The 25,008-nt window shown below is 50.4% G+C and overlaps 1 protein-coding gene across 1 annotated transcript in view; it reads right to left on the bottom strand.

Annotated features, from left to right (window-relative positions):
* The window catches only part of arrdc2 (arrestin domain containing 2), a 42,204-nt gene extending 17,752 nt beyond the window's left edge, over window positions 1-24,452 (bottom strand). Inside the window, exon 1 of the mRNA XM_068016027.1 lies at window positions 23,927-24,452. Within this exon, the coding sequence (XP_067872128.1) occupies window positions 23,927-24,185 (259 nt within the window). The 5' untranslated portion in view covers window positions 24,186-24,452. The remainder of the gene's footprint in view (window positions 1-23,926) is intronic.
* Window positions 24,453-25,008: the final 556 nt, after the last annotated feature.

The raw sequence follows: 25,008 nt of genomic DNA, 5'->3' as shown, positions 1-25,008 counted from the left end.
AGTTCCAGATTTCTACTCATTTTGTGCGAAGAAAAATGCTTCCCGATTTAATTCCAAAATGAACTAGCTCCAATTTTATGCCCTTATTCTGGACTCCAAAATCCAAACTTGGTGTCACATAACCTAACCGTACAGAAGACTGAAAATAGGAGTCATAAAGATAAGATATTCAGTAATAAATCCAAAAGAGAATTCAGCAGAAATTTCTTTACCCAGAGAGTGGTGAGAATGTGGAACTCGCTACCACAGGGAGTGGTTGAGGTGATAACATTTATCGATACATTTAGGGGGACGCTGGATAAACACATGAGGACAAAAGTCTCTTCCTCTTTATTTAAAACCTAATGGTGTCCCCATACTGCTGACACTCCCCAGGGTTACTGATGGTGCTTAATTTCCAGGAAGTCAGCAATGAGACTATACCCAAAATACTTTGAAAACAGAACAATTCCCAAGATCATTTACTGCACACTATGTACAGATCAACACCGCATTCACTAAATTGTTGATTTCTTTCAAACCAACATGACTAATGATTCAAGTATTCATAGATTATACAACACAGAGACAGGCCATTCGGCCCAACAGATGCATGCCAATGTTTATGCTCCACATGAGCCTCATCCCACTCGACTTCATCTCACCCTATCACCTTATCTTTCTATTCCTTTCTCCCTCATGTGTTTATCCAGCTTCCCCCTAAATGTATACCCTACTATTCACCTCAACCACTCTCTGTGGTAGCGAGTTCCACATTTTCACCACTCTCTGGGTAAAGAAATTTCTCCTGAATTCTCTTTTGGATTTATTACTGAACATCTTATCTTTATGTCCCCAATTTTCAGTCTTCTCTACATCTACCCCAACAAACTCTTTCATAATTTTAAAGACCCCTATTAGGTCACCTTTCTTTTAGAGAAAAGAGCTCCAGCCTGTTCAAAAAACAGAAAATGCTGGAAATACTCAGCAGGTCAGACACCATCTGTAGAGAGAAAAACAAAGTTAATGTTTCAAGTTCCTTGAAACGTCACAGAGACCTGAAACGTTAACTCTGTTTCTCTCTCCACAGATGCTGCCAGACCTGCTGAGCATTTCCAGCACTTTCTGTTTTTGTTTCAGATTTGCAGTATCAGCAGTATTTTGCTTTTGTCAGCCTGTTCAATCTTTCCTGATAGTTCTAACCTCCCTGTTGTTATAATTCTAGCAAATCTTATGTGCACCTTCTCCAGGGCCTCTATCCTTTCTGTAATACGGTGATCTGCGTTCACAACACTCCAAGTGTGGTCTAACCAAGGTTCAATAAAAGTTTAACATAACTCCTCTGCTTTTACAATTCTATTTCTCCACTATTCAGCTCGATTTTGGACAATATTCCTTTCTGCAATCCCAGGAAGGAGAGGATCACCTCCCTACTGATTTTTTATACTTGATCAGATACTTGACCCATGGTAAGGAGTTGCAACTGTGCCACAGGCATTGCCCCTTCTCATGGGTTTTGCTTCCTGTCCTCTTCCCTTCAGAAGGTACTGACCCTGACTGGGGGGATTGGTGCAGGCTGCATTCTTGTACCTTGTCCAAATGGCCACTATTCCCGTGTGAATGTAGGCAAGCTCTTTGGCTACAGGGGCATCACAGCTTAGCTCACATTCTCCCCTTGTCCACTATACAGATGTGCAAACTTCCCAGAAGGAGTCACTTGATAGAGATCAGGAGCTGGAACCCGGGTCCCGCTTCACACACTCTAGACAATGAGGCCAATTGTAAGATCCCTGTTGCTGCCTTTTTTCTGACTGATGAGCTCAGCGCAGAGCAGGAAGTAAAACTTGTGATGTTCTCCAGTCTGTATGCTGCAGTATCATGTACTGCTGGAATAACAGATTGTACATTCATAGAATAGAATCTTACAGCAGAGGAGGCCATTCGGCCCATCGTGCCTGTGCTGACTTTTTGAAAGCTCTATCCAATTAGTCTCACTCCCCAGCTCTTTCCTCAGAGGCTTGCAAATGTTTCCTTTTCAAGTATTTATCCAATTCCCTTTTGAAAGTTACTATTGAATCTGTTTCCACTGCCCTTTCAGATTCCAAATTACAACAACTCGCTGTGTAAAAAAAATTCTCATCTCTCCCTCGTGTTATTTTGCCAATTATCTTTAATCTGTGTCCTCTAGTTACTGATAGTGCTGTCAGTGGAAACAGTTTCTCCTTACTTAATCTATCAAATCTCTCATGATTTTGAATACCTCTGTTAAATCTCATCCAAACCCAGCACATCACAGCCAAAATCCAGTGAGTTACAATGAGGGCCAGAGGAGTCTTTAACCCAAGGTTTTGTGTAATGGGATTTAAAGGCCTCATCTTGATGTCCAGTTCATCAAAACCTGTCTTAAAGTTGTTTTACTGCCAACTGGTCATGAGGTTAGAGTCAAACTGAGTTGCTGTCCTTGTTTTACTGAATCCACCATAAGTAATGTTCTCCCCTCTCTGATTCTCTGCACACACAACCCCTCGGGCAAGAAGGCAGGGTGTGACTCATGTAAAACCTCTGATTCACTGATAAAGAAACACAGGACTCAGGAGAGAGAGAGAGAGAGACAGGCACACAGAGAGCAAGAGAAGAGACACACACTCAGAGAGACAGAAAGAGACAGAGAAGGAAAGAGAGACAGCAAGCGAGAGAGAGACAGCAAGACAGAGAGCACAAAAGAGTGAGAACAAGATAGAGACAGAGTGAGAGAGAGAGACAGAAAGAGAGTGCAAGAGTTAGAGAGTAAGAGAGAGAGAGCATGACTGCAAGACAGACAGACAGAGCGAGTGAGCGAGACTGGCACCTAGAGCGTTACAGGATATGAATGGGGTTTCTTACGGTTCCAGTAGAGTAACAGTGCCATAGGAGATTGACCACTTTCCCTCCCAGTGGATAAGACTGATACTCTGGGCTGTAGAATGTGGCAGATTCCTGCACCAACACTTGTACATTTTGCACACTACTGAACACACCCCAGAATCTGGTAAACAAGGTTTTCAAGCAAGACCTGACAGGCAATTCCAATATCTGTAACGAGTACTCCATGTGAATCATGAGAAAGAATGGAGATGAAACGATGACGAGATGTTTTTGTATCTATTTTAATTCAGTTTTACTAATTTTCATCTTCCCCTCTCTTAAGCGGTGTTTTCCAGACAGACTGTGCTGCCCTCTGGTGCCTCACTCCAGACGCCCTCTGTGTCACAGTCTGAAGGCTGACTGCCAGGCAGCCATTCACCAAAGCAGGCATTGCAGTCAAGCTGGTCCTTGACGATCATTCAGTCATGCCTCCACATTAGCGCCACACAAGTGCCAGGCAATGACCATCTCCCCATGACATTCAACAGCATTAGCATCGCTGAATTCCCCACTATCAACATCCTGGGGGTTACCATTGGCCGGAAACCGAACTGGAGAAGCCATATATATACTATGACTACAAGAGCAGGTCAGAGGCTGGGAATTCCACAGTGAGTAACTCATCTCCTAACTCCCCAAAGCCTGTCCACCATCTACAAGGCACAAATCAGGAGTGTGATGGAATACTCTCTACTTGTCTGGATGGGTGCAGCTCCAACAACACTCAAGAAGCTCAACACCATTCAGGCCAAAGCAGCCCGCTTGATTGGCACCCCATCTACAAACATTCACTCCCTCCACCACCGACACACAGTGGCAGCAGTGTGTACCATATACAAAATGCACTGCAGCAAGGCACCAAGGCTCCTTAGACAGCACCTTCCAAACCCATGACCTCGACCAACTAAAAGGACAAGGGCAACAGATGCATGGGAACACCTCCACCTGCAAGTTCCCCTCCAAGTCACACATCAATCTGACTTGGAACTATGTTGCCATTCCTTCACTGTCACTGGGTCAAAATCTTAGAATTCCCTTCCTAACAGCACTGTGGGTGTACCTACTCCACATGCACTGCAGCGGTTCAAGAAGGTGGCTCAACGAGAATTAGTGATGGGCAACAAATGCTGGCTTTGCTAGCAATGCTCACATCCCAGCTATAATTAGCAGCATTTTTGCCTCTGGGTCAAATGGTTGTGGATCCAAGCCCACACATCAGGACTTGAATGACACTCAGTACTGAGGGAGTGCTGCATTGTCAAAGGTGCCATTTTTTGGATGAAATGATTTTTCTCCCACGCTTAGCAACTGTGCCTTCAGCTGCCTCGGCCCCATACTCTGGAATTCCCTTCCTAAACCCCTGCACAACCCTCTCCTCCTTGTCCAAACTTTTTCACAGCATCGATGCTGAGAATGGCATTTTAATTTGAGTTTAGTTTGTCCGTTTGTCTGGCTTAGCATCCATTGTTTTTAAATTACAGCACTGAAGCTCACAAGGATGTTTCCATGTTAAAGATGCTGTATATATATGTTGCTGTATTGGTAGTGTCATGCAGGCCCCCACCTGCCAAGAATGAGGCACACATTATTTCACCACATGCACATTATAACTTAAAATTGCTGCTGGGAAGAAAAGAAGACCTATTACAAGGGGTTGCCAAGCCCCTGACTGGAAAGACATTTGCATAGTAACAGACAGTACTTGGAATGGACAAAGGGGCCAGTCCCTGCTCCAATTTAATCCACAATGGACTTTTGATTACCAGACATTGAAGGTGGAAAGGATAGCATTCCAGGTTAACTGCTAAGATGGCCGAATACACAAACAGACGCGGTGAGACCAGTTTAGTCACATGACTAACTGACTGTTGGAGTTTTTTGAATTTGAACTTGCCATAGAGTTTTGCTGCTAGACTGAAAAGATTTCTCTCCTGCCTGCTCCCATCTCACGGAACTGAAGACCCATGAAAGACACATGAACGCCAAAAGAGGAAAGTCCGCGACAGTGAACAAGGTTTAAGAAGAATACTGAGCCCCAACGAAAAGCAAGACTACCTACAAAAAGACTACAGTGAGCTTGAAGCACACAAGTAACAAGAAATTCTTCTGATATTGCCTCAAACCTCTCTACTTTATTTCTCTTCTGATCTTTTCTGTCTCTATTTAATTGTGGGTATCGCGTATGCATGCGAGCGTGATGCGCGGCGTGTGTCCGTCGGCATTAACCGAATTAGAGTTTAAGTTTTAATAAATTTCACTTTTCTTCTTTAAACCTAAGAAGGCCTGTTTGTGCTCATTTCTTTGCCTTATAATTGGAAATTGGTGAACAAGGATTCACCAAGGGGAAGCTCATATACCTTGTTACAGTAAGATCAGGTAAAGGCTGAAAGAGACCCCGAGACACCTTGCTCACCTGTCGTAACAGTAGTAATGGCAGCTTTACTCTATATCGAACACATTTTTTTTTCTTTTAGACGGAGCTCTACTCTGTATCTAACCCCCTTTTTTTATAAGGTGCCTTTATACCCCAGGCCCCTTTTATATATTTTATGTCGAGAGGGCCTTTATTCCTCAGGCCCCCTTTATATACATATTGATATTTTAAAAATAACTTTATTAAAACAGAAAAATAAACCAAAAACTCAAATTAAAATGCCATTCTCGGCCTCGACAACGCACTCCAGTCCCAGCGGTGCCGACCAGTCGCGGAAAGCCTCAAGCGTACCGGCGGACAATGCATGCTCCTTCTCCAGGGACACCCGGGCGCTAATGTAACCACGGAAGAGGGTCAGGCAATCAGGGAGGACGGACCCCCCGACGGCCTGCAGCCTGGACCTGTGAATTGCCACCTTAGCCAGCCCAAGAGCAGACCGACAAGGAGATCCTCCTCCTGGCCCACGCCCCTCCTCACCGGGTGCCCAAAGATCAGGAGCATGGGACTGAAGTGCAGCCAAAACTTGAAGAGCAGCCCCTTCAAATACTCAAAGAGGGGCTGCAACCTCGCACACTCCGTATATATGTGAAACACAGACTCGTCCAGGCCGCAGAAAGTACAGGCGGCCTGGGAGTCCGTGACCCTGCTTAAAAGTCGATTGCACGGGACTGCCCTGTGCAACACCCTCCACCCCAGGTCCCCGATGTAAAGGGGGAGGACTCCCGCGTACAGAGACCTCCATCGGGGTTTCCCCTCGCCACCAGATGGCAACGTGGACCGCCAGGGCGTGTCCGGCTGGCTAATGAGGGCGAGGAAGTGGAGAGTGTGCAGGAGCAGCCTGTACAGGAAACTCCTCCGCGCCGATTGGAATGGCACGGAGGGCATTTCCGAGAGGCGGCTCGGGTTGTGTGGGACTGGCTCCTGAGGAGGGTTTTGGGGCCTGGGTCCGATGAGCAGTTCCGGCCGAGCTGGGGTCAGCCCGGCTGGGAGCGCTCTGTGCTCCCGAGCCACCACGTCACCCGTGATGAGGGGTTTCCCGGGGGCTTCTGCTACGCCTCCACACATCGGTCTGTCCCCGGACCCGGTCGCCACGACAGCCGAGGCGCTCTCCTCCACTGGCGGGGGAGCGCCCTGTTAGGAGGCGACCGTGTTCCAGACTCTGAATAGATCCCGGTAAAAGACAGGCAACTCCCTCAGAGAGACGTGACTAATGTTCTGCGCCAAGAGCTGTGTGTCGTCTTGATGGCAGTGCCCCTGGCAGAAAAAATATGTCCTCAGTGCACACCATCCGGGAGGAAGCAGCCAACCCATTTTTGTTTTTAGAGGGAGTTTTACTCTGTATCTAACCCCGTTTTTTAAAAATTTAACTTCGTGCTGTACCTGTCCTGGGAGTGTTTGATAGGACAATGTTGAGGGAGCTTTACTCTGTATCTAATCCCTTTTTTAAAATTTTCCCTTTTTATCTATTTTATGTCGAGGGGGCCTTTATTTTCCAGGCCCAGTATCTAATCCCGGGGTGTACCTGCCCTGAGAGTGTTTGATGGGGGACAGTGTAGAGGGAGCTTTACTCTGTATCTAACCCCGTTGTTTTTTTTAATTTCTGTATCTAACTCCGTTTTTTTTTTTTTTTTTTTATTTTTTTTTTTATCGAGGGGGCCTTTATCCCTCAGGCCCCCTTTATGTACATATTTACAGTTTTAAAATAACTTTATTAAAACAGATAAATAAACAAAAAACTCAAATTAAAATGCCATTCTCGGCGTTGACGATGCACTCCAGTCCCTGCGGTGCCCACCGGTCGCGGAAGGCGTCAAGCGTACCGGCGGACACCGCATGCTCCTTTTCCAGGGACACCCGGGCGCGAACGTAACCGCGGAAGAGGGGCAGGCAATCGGGGAGGACGGAACCCCCGACGGCCCGCAACCTGGACCTGTGAATTGCCACCTTGGCCAGGCCCAGGAGCAGACCGACGAGGAGATCCTCCTCCCGGCCCAAGCCCCTCCGCACCGGGTGCCCAAAGATCAGGAGCGTGGGACTGAAGTGCAGCCAGAATTTGAGGAGCAGCCCCTTCAGATACTCAAATAGGGGCTGCAACCTCGCACACTCGGTATAAATGTGGAACACGGACTCGTCCAGGCCGCAGAAAGTACAGCTGGCCTGGGAGTCCGTGAACCTACTTAAAAGCCTATTGCACGGGACTGCTCTGTGCAGCACCCTCCACCCCAGGTCCCCGATGTAAAGGGGGAAGACTCCCGCGTAGAGAGACCTCCATCGGGGTTTCCCCTCGCCGCCAGTTGGCAACGCGGACCGCCAGGGCGTGTCCGGCCGGCTGACGAGGGCGAAGAACTGGAAAGTGTGCAGGAGCAGCCCGTACAGGAAACCCCTCCGCGCCGATTGGAATGGCACGGAGGGCATTCCCGAGAGGCGGCTCGGGTTGTGCGGGACCGGCTCCCGAGGAGGGTTTCGGGGCCTGGGTCCGATGAGCAGTTCCGGCCCAGCGGGGGTCAGCTCGGCCGGGATCGCTCCGCACTCCCGAGCCCCCTCGCCACCCGCAGTGAGGGGCGTCCCGGGGGTTTCGGCTACTCCTCCGCCCGCCGGACCGTCCCCGGAGTCGGCCGCCCGGACAGCCGAGGCGCTCTCCTCCACCGGCGGGGGAGCGCCCTGACTGGAGGCGACCATGTTCCAGACTCGGAAAAGATCCCGGTAAAAGACAGGCAACTCCCTCAGAGAGGCGCGGCTAACGGACTCCACCGGGAGCTGCGTGTCGTCTTGAAGGCAGTGACACTGGCGGAAAAAATACGTCGCCAGCGCACACCATCTGGGAGGACGCTCGACGTACAGGTATCTCTGCAGGGTCCGAAGGCGGAGAGTCGCAGCCTGGGTGCGGACGCACACCAGCGACTGACCGCCCTCCTCGATCGGGAGACTCAGGACCGCGGCAGAGACCCAGTGTTTCCTCTTGCCCCAGAAGAAATCGACGAGTTTCTTCTGGATCTTGGTGGCAAATACAGGGGGCGGGGCCAAAGTGACCAACCGGTACCACAGCATGGAGGCCACCAGTTGGTTTATGACCAACGCTCGGCCCCTGTAGGAAAGCACTCGGAGCAGTCCTGTCCAGCGCCCCAGCCGAGCGGTGACTTTCGCCTCCAACTCCTGCCAGTTTGCCGGCCAGGCTTCCTCAGCGGGGCTAAGGTGGACTCCCAGATAGAGGAGGTGCGTGGTGCTCCACGCAAAAGGTGTCATCTCCTCCGGCAGGGAGTCCACCCGCCACTGACCAACCAGGAGTCCGGAACATTTCTCCCAATTGATCCTCGCGGAGGACGCGGCAGAAAAGGTCTGCTGGCAGTCGCGCATCCTCCGCAAGTCAACGGGATCTGTGATTGCGAGGAGCACGTCGTCGGCGTAAGCCGAGAGGACGACCCGCATGGCCGGCTCGCGCAGAGCCAATCCCGTCAACCTCCTGCGAAGCAGGCACAGGAAGGGCTCCACGCAGATGGTATACAATTGGCCGGACATGGGGCACCCCTGACGCACTCCTCTCCCAAATCGAAGGGGCGCCGTCAAGGACCCGTTAACTTTGACTAGACACTCTGCGGCGGCGTATAAAAGTCGGACCCGGGCCACGAAATGCGGCCCGAGTCCGAAAGCGCGCAGAGTCCCGAAAAGGTAATCGTGATCCACCCTGTCGAACGCCTTCTCCTGATCGAGGGAGAGAAAGGCGACCGACTGACCAGTCCTCTGGGAAAGATGGATCAGGTCCCGGACCAGGTGGATGTTGTCCTGGATGGACCGGCCCGGGACCGTGTAGGACTGGTCGGGGTGGATCATGTGGGCCAGCACGGAGCCCAGGCGGGTAGACATAGCCCGGGCAAAGATCTTATAATCCGTGCTGAGGAGGGAGACCGGACGCCAGTTTTTAAGCAGGCGGAGATCGCCCCTCTTCGGCAGCAGGACGATGACCGCCCTGCGCCACGAGAGGGGCATCTCCCCGGTCGCCAGGCTTTCCCCCAGGACCCGCGCGTAATCGTCCCCCAGGACGTCCCAGAACGCCCTGAGGAACTCCACGGTCAACCCATCCAGCCCTGGGGATTTGCCCCTCGAGAGCTGGTGGAGGGCGCCAGTCAGCTCCGCCAACGTGAGCGGAGCCTCCAATCCTTCGGCGCCCTCCGGGCTGACCTGCGGCAGGTCCTCCCACAAAACTCTGCGCGCATCCTCACTGGACGGATCCGGAGAGAACAACGCACTGTAATACGTCCGGACCAGGAGGCCCATTCCCTCCGGATCCGTGATGGAGGATCCGTCGTCGGCCAGCAGCTCGACGAGCTGCTTACGGACCCCCCGCCATTTTTCCAGCGAGTAGAAGAAGGGTGAGGCGCGATCCAAATCTTGCAGGATCTGGATCCGCGACCTCACGTACGCGCCTCGGGACCCTATGAGCTGCAGGTTCCTCAGCGCGCCCTTCTTCTCTTTGTACGCCTGCCACAGGGCCGGGTCCGCGACGGCATGACCGAGGCGGGATTCCAAGTCGAGCACCTCCCTCTCAAGGCGCCCGATCTCGGCTTCCCGCCTTTTGGTCGACCCCTTCGCGTACTCCTGACAGAAGACGCGGATGTGAGTCTTGCCCACATCCCACCATAGCCTCAAGGAGGGGAAGCCCCCCTGCTTCCTTCTCCAGTCGGCCCAGAATCGACAGAACGAGTCCCGAAATCGCACGTCCTCCAGCAGCCGGTTGTTAAAGTGCCAGTACGCGGACCCCGCCCGCGTGCGGAGCGGAGTGAACTCCGCCCACACCAGGCAGTGGTCCGAGCACGGCACCAGCCGCATGGAGGCCGCCGAAACGCGGGAGACGTACGCCTGCGAAATGTAGAGGCGGTCGATTCGCGACCCCCCTCCTCCAGACCTCCACGTGAAGGCGCTGGAGTCGGGATGGAGATTCCGCCAGACGTCCACCAAGTTAAGGGAGCTGATCAGTCCCCTCAACTTCTCCACCGACGCTTGGCCGCGCTGGGGACCGGAGCGATCCCCCACCTCGAGGGTGCAGTTAAAATCCCCCCCGAGGATGATGCACTCGCCGCTATCGATGGAGCTCAAGAGAGCGGACACTTCTTCAAAGAAGCGCGCTTGCAAAGCGCCGGGCCTGGGCGCGTACACATTCACAAAGTGGAGCGGCACGCTACCCAGGCGAACGGCGAGGTGGAGCAAGCGGCCCGGCACTAGCTCCTTGACCCCCAAGATCTCCGGCTGAAAAGTCGGGGCCAACAAGATAGCCACCCCACTAGAAATAGGGGTGAGGTGACTCATGTAGACCCCACCCTGCCACTCCAGGAGCCAGGTGGCTTCGTCTCCCGGAACGGTGTGGGTTTCCTGCAGAAAGCACACCGCGTATCTCCCTTCCCTAAGGACTGAGAGATTGTGAAATCTGCGGTGAGCCCCTCTGCTGCCGTTGATGTTGAGGCTGGCTATGGTTATCTTCATGTCAAAGGTACTTAAAACCCGTCACCAACAGCTCACTGTGAGGAGGGAGTGGAAGTGCACCTGGCCCTCCACTCCCCCAGCAACCCATTGAGGAACACATTAAAACGGCGCCTCTCAACCAATTTCACGTCCGCGCGCTTGCCCGCTATCTTAAGGGCGGCACGGACGGACTGGATGATCAGCGCCAGATTCGACCAACGGTCGAGGGCCAGCTGAACTTTATTGCGGCAACCCCTGCAAGCCGCGAGGAAATCCCGGAGTTCCGCCGTGGGGATGAGAGGAGATTCGGTGGGAGGCACGAGGGACTCCACCACCTCACTGGCGATGGAATCAAGATCATCCTCCGTGCCCCGCACCGAATCCCCATCCTCCTCCGGGTCGTCACCGCCAGCGGCCGACACATCCACCACACACTGTGGGGCGGACGTCCCGGCCGCGCCAGCTGGTCCCGCCTCCGTCACGATCCCACCCCCAGGATCGATGGCGGAGGAGTCCTCTCTGGGTTCTATTGTGAAACTGGAGCCTGTAGGCACCAGCGGCTCAGGACCCCCCTCCACCTCCGTCCCCAGGGCAATGAGTGGTCCAGGGGAGACAGAAGTTCCCGACTCCGGGAAACCAGCCGGAGCCGAGATTGGAGGCAGAGGGAGGAGGCTATCTCCCGCTCCGCCAGCACCCACAGGCCCAGCAGATGGGGCAGCATTCTCAGTTATAACCGGGTCGGGTGTCTCCTGGTTGGTGGTGGACTCCGGCTGGGAGGCCCGACCCTCTGGGGCCTCGCCCTCCCCTTCATTCAGGACACCCGACCCAGTAGCCGTGGCAGAATGGGCGGCTTCCCCTGGCTCCCCCACCACAAGCAGGGCCCCACTTACTCCTTCAGGAGGGGCCTCATGTACCGGGGCCATCCCCTCCCCTCCATCCTGAGGAATAGGGAGCACCTGCCCGGACTTTGCAGCCTTGGTGGTGGCGGTAGGGGAAACCTGGGGACCCGAAACAGGAGACAGCTCCCCTCCAACAGATGGGCCCTGCGCCTCAGGGCCCCTTGTTACCTCTGTGGAGGGGTGCCTTCTCCTCTTTTTCCCAGTTGTGTGCGGAGGCTCAGAGACCTCCATATCATCAGAGGCCTCCACCTCCACACTCTCCTTTTTTTTATTCACCCTGGGCCTGAGCCCAGCCCTGGGGCAAGTTGACTTCCCGAGATCGGGCCTTGGGCTGAGCTCAGGCTCGGGTAGTGTCACGATATCCAGGGGACGCGCCTCTCGATGTTTATTTCTCCTCCGCGCCTTCCTTCCACTTGGACGGTCACCCCCCTCCCTGCCGGAGGCCGTGAAAACCACAGCCTCCGGTACCGACTGAATGGTATCTGGTGGTGGTGTAGTGGGGGTGGGAGGAGGTGCAGCGTCGCCACCCTGGGCTGCTGAGTTGGAGTTGGCAGCCGGGAGGTTGGGGCAGTTCTTACGAACATGCCCCACCCCCTTACAGACATGGCACCGCACCCCGTCCAAGGTCCAGAAGACGCGGTAGGCCGTCCCCTGGAATTCTACATTGAAGTGGCCCTCTGTCACCTCCTCCCGCGCCAGCTGCATGAATAACTGGCGGCGGAAGGAGTAGACGTGTCGGAGGCTGTTCTCCCGAAGACCGAGCGGGACTGGGGTGAGCCCCGTCTTTACCTCCCCCAGATGGTGCAGGTGGGGAAGGAGGAGCTCACCAGGGATGAAGGGTGGGACATTGGATAAAACGAGCCTTTGCGCAGTGGCCTCCAGGGGGTCCACTGGCAGAAAGGTCCCGCCCACGGTGAGCCCCTTGCTCAGAGCCAGGGACACCGCCCGCTCGGTCTTCAGGAAAAACACTGCCTTCCCGTACATTTTAGAGGCTGCAACAATGGCCGAAGGGCCGACAACCTCGGCCATTGCTTTCACGCATGCCTCTATAGTCATGTTCGGGTGGACGTAGCTCTTGACCCCATGCTTCGTTGTTAATAAAGCAAACGGTGACGGGGCAACAGGTGCAGCTGCAGCAGCCGCAGCAGCATATGAACGGGAAGGCCCCGCCACCGGCGAAGAGGGGCTTGCCATGGGGTCTAAGAGCTACGTCCACCCCCAAGAAACAAAACAAATTTACACAATTTTTTAAAAAAAAAAAGCAAACTTTAAACAAGGTGGAGTGGGAGTAGAGGAGGATGGGGTAGGATGGTAAAGGAAATGGGGAGGATAGGTGACTGAGGCGACTGAGTGGAGGAAGGGAGAGAAAGGCTGAAAAGGATGTTTGATCCAACTGCCAGTTGGAGCACCTTTATAACAATTAGTCCAAAACTGTTTGTTGTCTTCCAGTTGGGGGAGGCTTCTTCGCCCGGGACGGCTGGAGCCGCCCGGTACTCTCCTCTTCTGATTTTAACAAGACAGTCTTCACCCGGGCAACTCCAGCTGTCCCGAGCAGGCAGTTGGGGTGGGGAGGGAGCTCCCTGTGTGCAACACCAATACAAACACAGGGGCCCCTACTGGATTTGGCTGCCCCACCCCTGAGTCTTCAGGCCTCTTCTCCCTCCCCCAAACAGTTTAAACTTCAGAGTCTTTCAGGTGCCCTGACACCCACCTCTCCAGAAAAATTGCAGCCTTCCTTGATGGTTTCCCTCCACTCTGTATTCACCTTTCTCCAGTCTCTCTCTCCAGTTGCTGCAGTTTCCAGTCTCCACTCTCCTCTCCCCAGTTGCTGCACTCTCCACTCTGCAATTGCTGCAACACAGGTGCAGCTGCTCCCCCTGATTGCTGGCAGGAAGTGCTCCAAATGACCAGCCAATCCCAGTGCTGTACCTGTCCTGGGAGTGTTTGATGGGGACAGTGTAGAGGGAGCTTTACTCTGTATCTAACCCCATTTTTTTTTTCTTTTCTTTTTTTTTGGGAACTGAGGGAGCAAGTCTCTCAGCACCAGAGTCCCCCTTTTATACAGCTTCACTCTGTATCTAACCCCCGTGCTGTACCTGTCCTGGGAGTGTTTGATGGGGACAGTGTAGAGGGAGCTTTACTCTGTATCTACCCCCATTTTTTTTTTCTTTTCTTTTTTTTTCTTTTTTTCTTTTTCTTTACTCTGTATCTAACCCCCAAACTGTACCTGTCCTGAGAGTGTTTGACGGGGACAGTGGGTAATTATGTGCAAAAGTAGTGTTCCTTGCCTCAACACTAGTTTGTTTTTTAAAAAATGTAAATGTTTTGAGATTTAGATCAGCTTCGAAATAATTGAATAGCCTCATCCTGGTCACGTGTTCCAACATTCAGTGTAATACTGAGAGAGTGCCGCATTTTCGGAGGTGCCATCTTTTGGGAGAGACGTTAAGCTTCCCTTTCAGGTCCACATAGAAAGATCACACCACTCTATTCTGAAGAGCAGGGGCGTTCTCCCTGGTGTCCTGGCCAATATTTATCCATCAATCACCATCACTAAAAGCAGATTATCATCACATTTCAGTTTGTGGGATCTTGCTGTGTGCAAATTGACCGCTGTGTTTCATACTTTTTTTATTTATTTTTTTTTTATTTCCAAAATATACTTTATTCATAAAAATCTGTAAAAATTACATTGCCAGTTTCCAAACAGCACGAAAAAATACAAACATTGCAAAAGAGATCAGTTTCTTTCAATAATGTCATGAGTTTCTTCCCAACCCTTCCGTTTCACAATTGTCATGTCAATTACAGTTTTACATTTACAGCAATTGAGAATATTAACGATACAGTTCGAGGGGTTTCCCATGGTTCCAGCCCCTCAGTCCAGCTTGGTGTGGGAACCTTACACTGTGGTCTTTCCCCATTGAGCCTTTGCTGCGGCTGCCCCAAGCTTTAGTGCGTCCCTCAGCACGTAGTCCTGGACCTTGGAATGTGCCAGTCTGCAACATTCGGTGGTGGACAACTCTTTGCGCTGGAAGACCAGCAAGTTTCGGGCAGACCAAAGGGCGTCTTTCACCGAATTGATAGTCCTCCAGCAGCAGTTGATGTTTGTCTTGGTGTGCGTCCCTGGGAACAGCCCGTAGAGCACAGACTCCTGTGTTACAGAGCTGCTTGGGATGAACCTTGACAAAAACCACTGCATCTCTTTCCACACCTGCTTTGCAAAGGCACATTCCAGGAGGAGGTGGGCGACCGTCTCTTCCCCACCACAGCCAACGCGGGGGCACTGTGCGGAGGGGGCGAGACTTCGGGTGTGCATGAAGGATCTGACGGGGAGGGCCCTTCTCACCACCAGCCAAGCTACGTCTTGGTGCTTGTTTGAAAGTTCTGGTGATGAGGCATTCCGCCAAATGACTTTGACGGTCTGCTCGGGGAACCATCCGACAGGATCCACCGTTTCCTTTTCCCGTAGGGCCTTGAGGACATTCCGTGCAGACCACTGCCTGATGGACCGGTGGTCAAAGGTGTTTTTCCGCAGAAACTGCTCCACGAAGGATAGGTGGTACGGCGCCGCCCAACTGCACGGAGCGTTCCGCGGCAATGTGACCAGGCCCATCCTTCGCAACACCGGGGACAGATAGAACCTCAGCACGTAGTGACACTTGGAGTTTGCGTACTGGGGATCTACACATAGCTTGATGCAGCCGCACACGAAGGTGGTCATCAGGATGAGGGCCACGTTGGGTACATTTTTCCCGCCCATGTCCAGAGATTTGAACATCGTGTCCCTCCGGACCCGGTCCATTTTAGATCCCCAGACGAAGCGGAAAATGGCTCGGGTGACTGCCACGGCGCAGGAGTGGGGTATGGGCCAGACCTGCGCCACGTAGAGCAACAACGTGAGCGCCTCGCACCTGATGACCAGGTTCTTACCCACAATGGAGAGAGATCGCTGCCCCCACATGCCCAACTTTTGTCGTACCTTGGCTACTCGCTCCTCCCATGTTTTGGTGCACGCCCCGGCCCTTCCGAACCATATCCCCAGCACCTTCAGGTAATCTGACCTGACGGTGAAGGGGACAAAGGATCGGTCAGCCCAGTTCCCAAAGAACATGGCCTCGCTCTTGCCGTGGTTAACTTTGGCTCCCGAGGCCAGTTCGAACTGGTCGCAGATGCTCATCAGTCTGCGCACGGACAGCGGATCCGAGCAGAAGACGGCGACGTCATCCATGTACAGGGAGGTTTTGACCTGAGTGCCTCTGCTGCCTGGGATTGTCACCCCTCTTATGCTCGCATCCTTCCTAATAGACTCAGCAAAGGGTTCAATACAGCAAACAAACAAGACCGGGGACAGAGGACAGCCCTGTCTGACTCCAGATTTGATCGGGAAACTTTCAGATTCCCACCCGTTGATTGACACTGCGCTACTGATGTTTGTGTAGAGCAGTTGGATCCAATTGCAGATTCCCTCCCCAAACCCCATTTTGGAAAGCACGTCCATCATGTAGGTGTGCGATATCCTGTCAAAAGCCTTCTCCTGGTCCAGGCTGATGAGGCAGGTGTCCACCCTCCTGTCCCGTACGTAGGCGACCGTATCCCTGAGTAGCGCGAGACTATCAGAGATCTTCCTGCCGGGTACAGTACAGGTCTGATCGGGGTGAATCACCAACTCCAGAGCAGACTTGACTCGACTGGCTATGACTTTGGACAGAATCTTGTAATCAACATTAAGCAGTGAGATGGGCCGCCAATTTCTGATTTCTGCCCTCTCCCCCTTCTGCTTGTAAATGAGGGTGATGATGCCTTTTCTCATGGATTCTGACATGCTGCCGGCCAGGAGCATACTCTCGTATACTTCCAGCTGGTCTGGGCCGACCCAGTCCCACAGGGCCGAGTACAACTCGACCGGTAAGCCGTCGCTCCCGGGGGTTTTACTCATCTCGAAAGACTCGACGGCCTTTGTCAGCTCGTCCAGAGTTAGCGGCTTGTCCAGTCTCTCCCTCCTGCTGTCATCTAGGACCTCTGTGATAGATGACAGGAAGGACTGGGAGGCTCTGCTGTCTGTGGGCTTCGCGTCATACAGCCCAGCATAAAAGGATTTGCTGAACCTTAGTATGTTGGACTGCGAAGACGTTACCGAGCCATCTTCTTCCTTCAGGCTGCTGATAACAGAGCTCTCTCTGTGTACCTTTTGGAAGAAGTAACGCGAGCACGTCTCATCCTGCTCGATGGAGCGGACTCTGGACCGGAAGATGATCTTGGAGGCCTCCTTGGCAAAGAGCGAGGCCTGCTGGCTCTTCACCTCTTGGAGGTCCTCCTTGACCTCGACCCCCATTGACTGCAACCGGAGTAGATTTTGCATAATTTTCTGGAGTCGGGACACTTCCCTCTGTCTCTCTCTCGCCTTCTGAACACCTTTGTGGATGAAGAACCTCTTGATGTTCTCCTTAATCGCTTCCCACCAGTGAACTGGAGACTCAAAGAGGGGTTTCACGGTCCTCCAACCATTGTAATCCCTTTTGAGTTCCTCAACGTTCTCTGGGGTCAGCAGTGTCGCATTGAGCTTCCACGTCCCTCTGCCAACCCGCTGGTCGTCCTGTAAGTGACAGTCGGCCAGTAAGAGGCAGTGGTCGGAGAAGAACACCGGCTTGACGTCGGTGGATCCGACCGTGACAGCACGGGACACAAACAGGAAGTCAATCCTGGAACGGGCAGACCCGTCCGATCTTGACCATGTGTATCTGCGCTGCGCTCCGTCTGCAGGTTTGCTGAAGACGTCGTGCAGTTTGGCATCCTTAACTGTTTCTATTAGGAATCTGGATGTAGCGTCCAGTTTGCTGTCGTCACTGCCGGATCGTCCAGCCGCATCGATGATGCAGTTGAAGTCACCGCCCAGGATGACCGGCCTGGACGTCGCCAGCAGCAGTGGGAGCTGTGTTTCATACAGCACAGCAGTGGCCACAGTTCAAAAAGTACTTCATTTGCTGTAAAACACGCTCCAACCCCGCTATATAAACGCAAGTTCTTTCTTTCATTCAAACAACTGTGCAAAATTCGACTGGGAATCCCAGGAAACATTGTCACAGCTGGAATGAAGCGAACAGACCAGGAAAGCATTGCATTTCAGAATAAAAAGAATCGCAAAATCATGTTTGCTTTTCTGTATCACTTCCGAATATGGTTCCACGCGACATCAAAAATTAAGCCCCACCTTAAATTGAGGGGGGGGGGGGGGGGGGGGGCAAAGAAATACCCAGGTTTCACCTGCCTGTCAATCATTGACCGTCACCCTGGCAACCACTGTGGCATTTTGTTTCAAAAAACGCCCAGGCCTTTGAGCTCCTGCAATTGGTCAGTTCTCTTCCGGAATATTGTATTAAAGCCTATTGAATATATCTATATATCCAATTCGTCGGCTCGTTTTATTGACACATTCATCTAAATATTTTAAACCAGTAGTTAAATGTGCTGACATTTTTAAACAGGAAATGTGCAAAATGAAATGCACGTTGCAAAATGCCATTTTCCTGATGTTGATCGCACACTAAATAATGAAAGTATTTTTTGGGAAAGAAACTGTCCGATTAACTGAACTTTTTAATAACTTGCAATAAGTGGGAAACTAGTAGTTTGCTGCTTTGTACTTGCGCAGAAATTGTACAGAAATGCTAGAAAAATGTCATGTAGGAGGATCATAACCTCTTCAATAAGATCTACAAACTGAAATTTTCCCCCAACCACAATTATTGGAGATTTTTCTTCTTCAAAAATAATTTTTTGTTGCTTCGAAACTGCTATCAAAATAGGCCGGCGTTGCAAGAGTTGTTACAATCCGCCCTGAATAGTGTCGATTCTTCTCAATTACGTTAATTAACTCGATCAGAATTGCTCGGGCACCACCCAGTAAGAAAGTCACGGCCCGCAAATATTGCATATTCTGATGGCGGAAGGAAAACCCATTCTTTAAATGTACGTTTAAAGGGAACGCAGAGCTTACCCCAGTTGGCATCAAAGGCAGTTGGACTTCCTATTTCATCCATGCCCAGTTCTCCATAATTTCCCTCTTTTTTTGCTTTAATGTCTTCAATGTCAGAAACAACCTTAAGGTGCTTCGTGGGAGTGTAATCGGATGAAATTTGGACAGCAAGCCACGTAAGGAGATGTTAGGACAGATAAGCAAAAATTTGGTTAAAAAGGTCAGTTTTAAGAAACTTCTTAAAGGTGGAGAGGTTTAGGGAGGGAATTCCAGAGCTTAGGGCTCAGACAGCTGAAGACACAGCCACCAATGGTGGAGCAATTAAAATCGGAGGGGCACAGAGATCTCGGAGTGTTGTAGGGGTTGGTGGGGTTACAGAGATAGCGAGGGGTGAGGCCATAGAGCGATATGGCAGGTGAGAATTTTACATTTGAGCTGTTGCTGGACCCAGAGCCATAAAGAAAAACCCTGATTAACTGGTCACTTGTTTCATGGTCATTTGTGGGAGCTTGCTGTGTACAAATTGGCTGCTGCATTTCCTACAAGAATGATTATACATCAGAAAAGCACTCTAGAATTGCAAGTTTTTTAGTGCCTGAGATAACCAAGGACACAAGCCGCTGTTGTTGGCAAATAAGATCAGCAGCTCAGGGACTGGTATTTGCTAAAGAAAGACCTTGCATTTCTATAGCGCCTTTCACAACCTCATGATGCCTAAAAGCACTTTATAGCCAACGAACTAGTTTTAATCTGTAGTCACTATTGTAATGTAGGAAATGCTGCAGCCAATTTGTGCACAGCAAGCTCCCACGAACAGCCAGGCAGGCTTCTCTGTTTTATTGATGTTGGTTGAGGGATAAATATTGGCCCATGACCCTGGGGAGAACTTTTCTTCTCTAAAATAGTGGCCAGGGGATCTCTTAACGTCCACCCAAGAGGGTGGATAGGGCCTCAGTTTAATGCTTCATCCAAAAGATAGTCCTTCTGCCTAGTACAAGCCTGGATTTTGTATTCAAGTCTCTGGACTGGGACTTGAACCCACAACCTTCTACCTCAGAGATGAAAGAGCTACCCACTCTGCCACAGATGACACCTTAATTAACCTAACAAACTTCCTCACATGATGCTTCTCAGCTTCAATCTTTACTGCCACATGCAGACCAAGCTTTCTGTCCACCAAGTGTGGGGCTTGAGCTGCCAGTCTTTAGGGACCCTCAGTGGGAAAGGAAAGGAGCAGCAGGCTGACACTAACAGAATAACAGCCAAGCTTACTGTCTGCTGTGTCTGTGTGTCTGAACTCAAGGGGCTTTAACCTCACAGTGCAAACAGGGTTTGCTCCCTGGCCTTGCCACGTTTCATCTGAAGCCATTGCAACATACTAACGAGGGAGCAGCAAGTGAGTGACCTTCATGTCAGTGCTAAGGTGCAGGATCATGGTATCGATCTCTGCACTACATCTTCATGAAAAATCAACTTTTTTTCAAATGAGAAAAAAACTACTGCATTGTGTCACATCAGCACATTGTTGTGACACTGATTGCTTCCGCTCAATCAACCAAATATACACAGCTTGTCCAATGCTCTTTGCCGTAAAGATACTGCCCCTTTTAAGGGAACATCGCCATGCCCACCTTTCAGATGAGATATTATGCCAATTGCATCAACTTTTGACATGCGACAGCAGTACCGACGGAGTGTTGCATTGTTGGAGGTGCTGTCTTTTGGATGAGACGTTAAACCGAGGTCCTGTCTGCTCTCTCAGGTAGACTTAGGCGATCCTACGACCACTATTTTGAAGATAGCAGACCGGTTTTCCCCACTGTCCTGCACAATTTGTCCACTACTATTTCTCTACATTACAACAGAGACTACACTTCAAAAGAAACTTTATTGGCTGTAAAGTGCTACAGGTTATCCCGAGGTTATGAAAAGTGCTATATAAATGCAAGTTCTTCCTTTAAAGCCTTCCTGAGCCAAAAGCTAACTCAACTTTGATGTTTGGTGAGAAATTACCTGAGCTACAGTGTGATTTGTCTTGATCTATTTCAAAAATTTTACTGTCGCAGATGTAAATTTACCACGAAAATCCCAGAACAAGGCAGATACTGATGCGTTCTCATGACCAGGCCATATGATCAGTCGCTGTCAATGGCCCTCTTTCTGTGTTCAAATTTCAATCAATCTCCAAGTACTATCCAGCAGAGGGCACAGGAGTGTAATCAGGAGCCTCGGCCGACTCCCTTCCTCACCCCAGGCGGTCAGGGGCAGATAAACACACAGACACAGAATGCAGACACTATAGTGCAAAAGCAGCAGCAACGCATCATTTCTGTATTTCATGTAACCCATTCCAGAAATAACCTGATGTTGAGCGAGCAGGCTGAGGATGAGGAGGTGAACCTAGGGGTTGCAAATCCTCCTGGATTCACCTGGAGTCTCCAGGATATAAAGATTAATCTCCAGGATGCTGCAGTGGGTAGCTCCAGGGGGAACAATCACAGGGGACATTAAAAAAAGTGTTTATTTTCCATTTATTAGTTGTAAAAATATTGGCGATGGGGACAAATGCTGTTTAACTGACTGTCAAGAACCAACCAATCGGGTAACGGAGACTTTGCTTTCCAATTGGTTGTAGTGAAGATGGTGCGCCATTCTGGGTGGCCAATGGCAGGAGTGTGGGGGCACGGGATTGGATGTGGGAGGTCATGCAATGAAACCTTCAGGAGTAACAGCCAACCAGAGTTGGCAACTTGTGTCAAAAATCAGAGTGAGTCGATTTGACTAATCGGTGCTTCCAGTGAGGAGAATCGTGCACTAGGATTGCACTCTGCGAGTTTGAAGATGGAGGTCAGGCGGAGGGCACAAAATTTTCCCGGTCCGACATGCTCAATGTGCTCCCCCAATGCCAAAATCTACCCTTAGAGGCTTTGTAAAGTATTTGGTCACAAAATGTCCTCAACAGTAGAGAAGGTTTAAGATAGGAAAGCAGTACAAGGAGGCATAAGGAATAAAAATTTAAAAATTTAATTGGATACTGAGCCAAAGGAAGGTGCTTGGTTAAGGAGATGGGGATTAATGAGGAGATAGAAGTGAAAACGTTTAGGGAGGAGATATAATTTAAAATGAATTTTCGGGATGTGGGCATCACTGGCAAGGCTGGCATTTATTGCTCTTCCCTTTGTTGCCCTGAAAAGGTGATGGTGAGCCACCTTCTTGAACTGCTGGGCAGTAGATTTGGTACAACTCATTGTTTTCTAGGACCACTTCAGAGGACAGTTAAGGATCAACCATATTGTTGTGGGACTAGAGTCATACAGACCCTGACTGGGCAGGGACGACAGGTTTCCTTCCATTAAGGAACTTAGTGAACCAGTTGGGTTTTTATGACAATCCGACAGCTTCATCATCAAGTTTATTGAAGGAAAGAAAGTCTTGTATGTCTATAGCACCTTTCACAACCTCAGAAGATCCCAAAGTGCTTTACAACCAGGGAAGTACTTTTATGAAGTGTTGCAACATTGTAATGTGTTGTCACTGTTGTAATGTAGGAAACGTAGCGGCCAATTTGCGCACAGCAAGATCCCACAAACAGCAATGAGATAAATGACCAGATAATGTTTTCTAGTGATGTTGTTTGTGGAATAAATGTTGTCCAGGGGAGAACTCCCCTCCCCGCTCTTCTTCCAAATAGTGCCATGGGATCTTTTATGTCCATCTATGAGGGCAGACAGGGCTGAGAAAAGGCCCTGCACAATAGTACAGCACTGGGAGCATCAGATTAGATTTTGTGCTTAAGTCTCTGGAATGGGGCCAAAACCTACAACTTTCAGACTCAGGAGGCAAGACAGGTCTACCTACTGAGCCACAATGGTGCTGCATAACCTTCCTTTTTGAACAATAATGACACTGCCCAGAATGAGCCAGTGCCACTGTGAATGGGTCTGATCCTTCTAAAGTAGATGCCCCAGGATATTTAGAGACAAGGCATCTCACTTCTATCACTGAAACTAAATCAATTCGATGAAAGACACTCTTTGGTCTGCCCAAAATTTGCTGATCTTCCAGTGCAAAGAGATCTCCAGGACCGAGTGTTGCAGACTGGCACATTCCAAGGTCCAGGACTAGGTGCTGAGGAACGCACTAAAGCTTGGGGCAGCCGTTGCAAAGCTCAATGGGGAAAGACCACTGTGTAAGGCCCTCCCACCATAGTATACCGAGAGGCTGGAACCCGTGTAAAACCCCTTGGGCTGTATGCACCAAAATATGTTTTTGCTGTGTAATGCAAATGTACATTGCATATAAAATGGAATGGAAAGAGTTGTGAGGAAACTCACGTTCTGTATCAAAGGAAACTGATTTCTTTTGCACTTTCTGGAATGTCAACTCGGAACTGTTTTGTAATTTTTTTTTTATACAGATTTTTATGAATAAAGTATATTTTGGGAGGGGGAAAAATCAGCTCACTGAGCAGGGGTACCGAGCTCGCGAAACTGCAGCACTCTCTGGTCAAGAATTCAGTCCGAGTGAAGTCCTGGGGGCCTGGGTGAAGGAATTTCTCCGCACTGTTCAGATACTTGGTGTGAACAGGTTTGAGTTTTAAAGGGAGGTGCCTGTCTGTATCGCAGCAATGGAGTGTAAGGTGAAAAACTAAATGACAGTCATAATCTTCAAGCTTTCTCTATATTGCCACTGGTTAAGGAGTGTGTCAGGGAATCCTGCACCACAGAGTGGAAAATGTGCAAGTGTTTGAGTGCACGTATATAATTAAGTGTATGTGAGAGTCTGTGTGTGCACCAATGTGGATATTGGGTTGGGTGTGGATGTGTTCACTCTCGAGAGTATGCTTGAGCTGTTGGTAAAGGAAGGGCCAGGAGCAAGGTGTGAGTGTGAGACGGATCACAGACCCTTTAACACAAACAGCTGGGATTAAGGATTCTTTTAAGAGCGACTTATCAAAATAGGTGACAATTTTAGAGCAAAAGCTGTGATAATTCACTATAAAATCGTCTCAGGTTTTTTTTTACTAAACAGCAGTTAACAATTTCAAGGAGTTTCCAACAGTTGCTCTGCTGTCTGCACTGCAGCCAAATTGAGCACTTTACACACAGCAAGATCCCACAAATAGACTTGAAGCCAGATCTCCCCAGCTCTTCTCCCATGTCTACATGAATATTCAAAGTATGTGCTGCCACAGCCAGTCGCTCACAAGGAGTCTCTCTCACACACACACACACATATATATACACACACTTTAAAGGGAGACACTGATACCGGACTCACCTCGGATCGCATGTTGTCTCTTCCTGAAGTAGGTTTCATACGAGCTGTAATCGGAATAGACCGTGTTCATCCCGATACTCCTGCTCTCCAGCCAGTGAACCGCTGCCATTCCCTTCGCGCAGATCTGCAACGACCGGACATGAACGGCTGCCCGGAGATCCAGGATCACTCGCCCGGACACCAACTGGCCCCGGCTATAGACTGAATCCTCAACTCTGTCCGGGACCAGGCGGAACCCTCTGATCTTTCCCACCTTCATTTTTCTTAAAAGAGAGCGGGTGGTCGGGTGGTGTGGTGGGGGTGGGGGGGTGAAAAAAAAAACACCCACAGAACTATTCTCCAGATCGTGTTAATCTACTCATTTATCGCGAGGCTGTTTGTGGGATCTTGCTGTGCGCAGTCTTGGCTCGCAGCAGTGGCTACAATTCCAAAGTTCTTCGGGGTGTCTTGAGGTTCTGAAAGAGGATGATGTAAATGTTCCTCTAAATGCAACTTTTTTTCTCTCCTTGTTGAAAACTCCTCCTCCTACTACAGTCTTTTCACATTCAGTTTACATATGAAACTGATAAGATACTGCTGAGATCAGACACATCAGCCAATGGCTGGACAGGAGGAGGAGCCTCTGCCTCCACCAATTGGGAAGGGACTTCGCAAAATTAAAAAAAAACTACAGTCCATCCCCTGGGTGAACTGAATGCACTGGGAGTTACCAACCCTCCAGGATTGCCCTGGAGTCGCCAGGATTTTTAGAGATTAATCTCCAGGTCACTGCTGCTAGCAAGACCTGGGAGAAATAAAATCATAGGAGGCATTCAAACACATTGTGTGTTATTTAAGAGAAGTTCTCATTGAACATTTTTATTAATTAGATACAAGAATATACACGGGGGGTGGAATAAAGGCTGTTTGACAGTCGAGATTTACCCAATCAGGTCATAAAGAGTTTGTTTGCCTTCTGATTGGCTGTGGGAAGGCTGGGTGCCATGGGGACAGACAGGGCGGGTGACCAATGGCAGGACTCTGGGGATAGGTGGTCAGAGGCAGGAGGTCATATATGAAACCTCCAGGAATGTGTCCCACCA

Source organism: Heterodontus francisci, chromosome 36, assembly GCF_036365525.1.
Source record: "Heterodontus francisci isolate sHetFra1 chromosome 36, sHetFra1.hap1, whole genome shotgun sequence".
Lineage (NCBI taxonomy): Eukaryota > Metazoa > Chordata > Chondrichthyes > Heterodontiformes > Heterodontidae > Heterodontus > Heterodontus francisci.
This window is presented reverse-complemented; position numbering and strand designations above follow the sequence as displayed.